This window comes from Octodon degus, unplaced genomic scaffold, assembly GCF_000260255.1.
Source record: "Octodon degus isolate 3935 unplaced genomic scaffold, OctDeg1.0 scaffold00288, whole genome shotgun sequence".
In the NCBI taxonomy this organism is placed as follows: domain Eukaryota; kingdom Metazoa; phylum Chordata; class Mammalia; order Rodentia; family Octodontidae; genus Octodon; species Octodon degus.
The window spans coordinates 1,045,892-1,049,736 of record NW_004524864.1 but is presented as its reverse complement, the minus strand read 5'-3'; the positions used below and the strand labels follow the sequence as shown (position 1 = coordinate 1,049,736).

General features: G+C 34.5%; 1 protein-coding gene across 1 annotated transcript in view; it reads left to right on the top strand.

Moving 5' to 3' along the window:
- A2m (alpha-2-macroglobulin) overlaps nucleotides 1-3,845 on the top strand; it is a 49,385-nt gene that overhangs the window by 20,781 nt on the left and 24,759 nt on the right. The window contains exons 16-17 of the mRNA XM_023707415.1: nucleotides 2,548-2,715; nucleotides 3,223-3,325. Of these exons, the coding sequence (XP_023563183.1) occupies nucleotides 2,548-2,715; nucleotides 3,223-3,325 (271 nt within the window). The remainder of the gene's footprint in view (nucleotides 1-2,547; nucleotides 2,716-3,222; nucleotides 3,326-3,845) is intronic.

The window sequence follows — 3,845 nt, the reverse complement described above, 5'->3', positions numbered from 1 at the left end:
GAGTTAATATAAAACATAGTACAATGGTATGCTATCATTCTTAACTACTTAAAGACATGTGCTAATAGCTTATTCATATCTTCAAACTTTCAATATGAAGTAAACTGGAATACATTCTTACTGAAGGTTTTTTTCTGTCAAAATTTCACAAAAGGGAATTTTATATTTTTATTTCTCTAAAACAGAAACTTCTAAGAGAACAGCTCTTACTTTTTGGTCCTTCTAAATAAATAAGATTCTAAATGAAAGTATTAGAATACTATTAAAGACGATATTAAATGCATTTGAATAGTGGAAGACAGGGCTATGTGGTCATATTTTTTTTGTTTTTGTTTTTGTTTTTTTTGGCAGAACCGGGGATTAAACTCAGATCCTTGCATTTGCCAGTCAAGAGCTTATCCTACTGAGCCATCTCCCTGGCCCTATGTGGTCATATTAATGTTCTACCTTTGACACAATGTTTAGTTCTCAAAGGTTTTTTAAATTATCATAACTCTGGTTGGGAGATACAGCAGACAATCTTATTTAAGAGTAATACTGTCATAATTGTTTTGTTCACAGTGTATAAAATTTAAATGAATAGGGTAATATTCATGTGCTTATTGCTAATAATATAGTAGACACTTTCCTTTTACTTTTTTTTTTTTTTTCTTTTTGATGGAACTGGGGATTCAACTCAGGCCCTTATGCTTGCCAGGGAAGCGCTTATTCTACTGAGCCGTCTCCCCAGCTCATTTTTTTACTTTTCTTTTTCTTTTTCTTTCTTTTTTTTTTTTTTTTTTTTATTTTTGACACTCTCCAATATTTAGTAGTAGGATACTAGTTCCTCTCAATCCTTGATTAGTGTTTTAACAATAAAGCCCTTGGCTCCAGGCAATGTAATTCATTCCATACATGTTTGTGAGTACCTGTTGGGTTCTAAGGACTACACCAAGTGCTAAAAGAATCTAAAAGTGAGCTGAAAAAAGAAAACTCCATCCCTATGGAATTTACATATTCATAGATGAGACATACAATACAAGATACACTTTAGAAAAAAATTAGGCAGGGAGGGAAAACAGGGAATGTGAAAAGGGAGTTGTTGAATTCCTATCATTTTGTTTAGTGAAATTCTCTATTGTTTCTAATGGGGTTTTTTAAATTTTTTTATTCTTTTTTTAAAAATAATAGAATAAATAACTATCAAAATATGCAAGTGAGGGGCTGGAGAGATGGCTCAGTGGTCTAAAGCACCTACTTGGAACAAGCTTAGCAAAGCACAGGGACCGCGGTTCGATCCCCCAGCACCACATGCCAGCCAACCCCGCCCCCTGGTGGGCTGAGCTGGCCACACACACACACACACACACACACACACACAAATAAATAATAAATAAATTTAAAAAAATATGCAAGTGAGGGGCCAGGGAGATGGCTCAGTAGAAAAAGCACTTGCCTGGCAAGTGCAAGGGCCTGAGTTCAATCCCCAGTTCTGCCAAAAAAATAAATAAATATAGAAGTAAGTAAGTAAAATATTCAAGTGAAAAAGAGAAAGTAATCTATGCTGATTTTTGCATAAATTAAATTATAAGTAAAAAGAAAATATAAAATAAAATGACTTTTTTTACCTGCTTAAAAAAAAAGAGGGAGTTGCCTTTGAGAAAGTGTCAGACTATTCGTTTTGCTAACCAAGTCTTTCCAATCCGTTTCACACTCCTACACACTGAGTGTAGTGCGCCTGGCAGCAGGCTTATGTTTTCCTGTTTTCAAACAGATTTGAAAACACTATTTTCAGAATTTTGTGAACTTGTGTCTTGTGTGAAGATCCGGACCATTTTGTGTCCATGAATAATATACCTGTTATTCTTGTTTTGAAACTGTACCATTTGTACTGTTGCTTGTTACTCGGCTTGTGTCTTTGTTTCTGCCATTTGTTTTTTACCATTTAAAATTAACTTCTAAAAAATTGGAGAAAGTTGAAAAATAAAATAAAGAAAATATCAGTGTTGGGTAGGGCAGCTCTAGTCTGTAGTACCCATGGAAAGAACACGAACTTACAAGAAATAAAGTTTTAAGTCAAGTCCTAAAATACTATTGTAGTAACTTAGAGAAATACTATAGGATATGTGTAGTGCTTATTCATGTGCCCATTTAGAAACATATTCAATCATTTCTAGCCATAGACAAAATCATCAATTCTTTCTATTATCCCAAAGTTTTATTATACAGTGTCTCAAATAGAGCAGACCTGAGTTTCTCAATAAATGAAGTTTTGTTGCATTTTAGTATTGAGTCCAGTGTTTGCCTCTGAGTGGTATAACCCACTAGTACTATGACCCTTGATGAATTAGATGGGAATATCTCAACTTTTTCTGAAATGGACAAACATTTCCATAATGGAAAACCTGCTCAAAGAAAATGATTCACACCTGCTCTATAAATTACCAAAGCAAGGAGGTCACTCAAAGAAAGTCTGGCGGTGGTTATTCTTATTCTTTGCTTCTTGCACTTTAAAAAAAAAAAACAAGGCACAAAGAAGATTCCCTTTATGTGCTCTGAATTGCACAGGTTTATGATCTGCTGCCAATAAAAGACCTCACTGGCTTCCCTGGAAGCCTGAATCAGCAGGAAGAAAACAGCGAAGGCTGCGTCAGTCTTCCCAATGCCTACATTAATGGAATCCTGTATTTCCCGGCACCCAATACAAATGAAAAAGATATGCATGGCTTCCTAAAGGTAAAGTGTCTGCATTGGGGAAAGCCAGTTCTCTCTCTCTCTCTCTCTCTCTCTCTCTCTCTCTCTCTCTCTCTCTCTGTGTGTGTGTATGAGAAAGTCAGTACTTAAAATATTGAGCATAAATAAAATAAAATATTTACTTGAGGTTAAGGAATGGAAAGGTCAGATGACTTCTCCAAAGTCACTAATTACAGGAGATCTGCTAAAAGCAGCAGAATCAAGACAGGAAGCTTTTGGACTATTAAATAAGCTTGTTTTCTTACTAAAATTGATAGTTTTGTGATATTTACAACCATCACATAGCATAATTGCTATCGAAAGAGTTTAAATGACAAAATTAAATTATTTCTATAGTCTACTGATACTCATTCTATAACTGTAAGCATTAAAACTTCATATTAGACTCATTGCACTGTTTGTTAAATTTAATGAAAAGAGGTACCTGCTTACATATGTGATATATTTTACAATATATACACACATATACAGTGATCATTTCTTTTACAGGATATGGGCTTAAGGGTATTCACCAATTCAAAAATTCAAAAACCCCAATTATGTGCACGTGTGGAGCGGCTTGAACACCCAGTAGGATATGCGGGCTATTCAGGTAAAAATATCTTATTTAAAATATTAAGCTAAATTAGAAAAATGTTAATTGTAAAAAAAGAAAGAAATTGTGATTCAGATAGCATAAAGTTCTTTTTTTTTCTTTTTAATAATTTTTTTGGGAAACAAATATCAATGAGACAGTTTCACAACCAAATACTGGCACATTTTCAATAATTAATACATTGCATATTGTTATCTTAGTGTTATTCATTGTACAAGATGCAGACATGATATCCTATCTCCAGATATCATAAAGTTCTTGCTCCCAATTAAAAAGCAAAATAAATCCAAAGCTCATCATATCAGTACTCCTACAGATGAAAATCTGGAAAGAGCACCAAGCAGATTGTACAAAGGGCTACGACACAGGTGCAGAGATGGAAATAATGGAAAGGATTAGCCCTGCTTGAGGAGATCAAAAGTCATTCAAGAAGACTGAGGGCTAGGGAGATAGCTCAGTAGAATAAGTGCTTGCCTGGCAAGCGCAGGGTCCTGAGTTCAAGCCCCAGTACCACAAA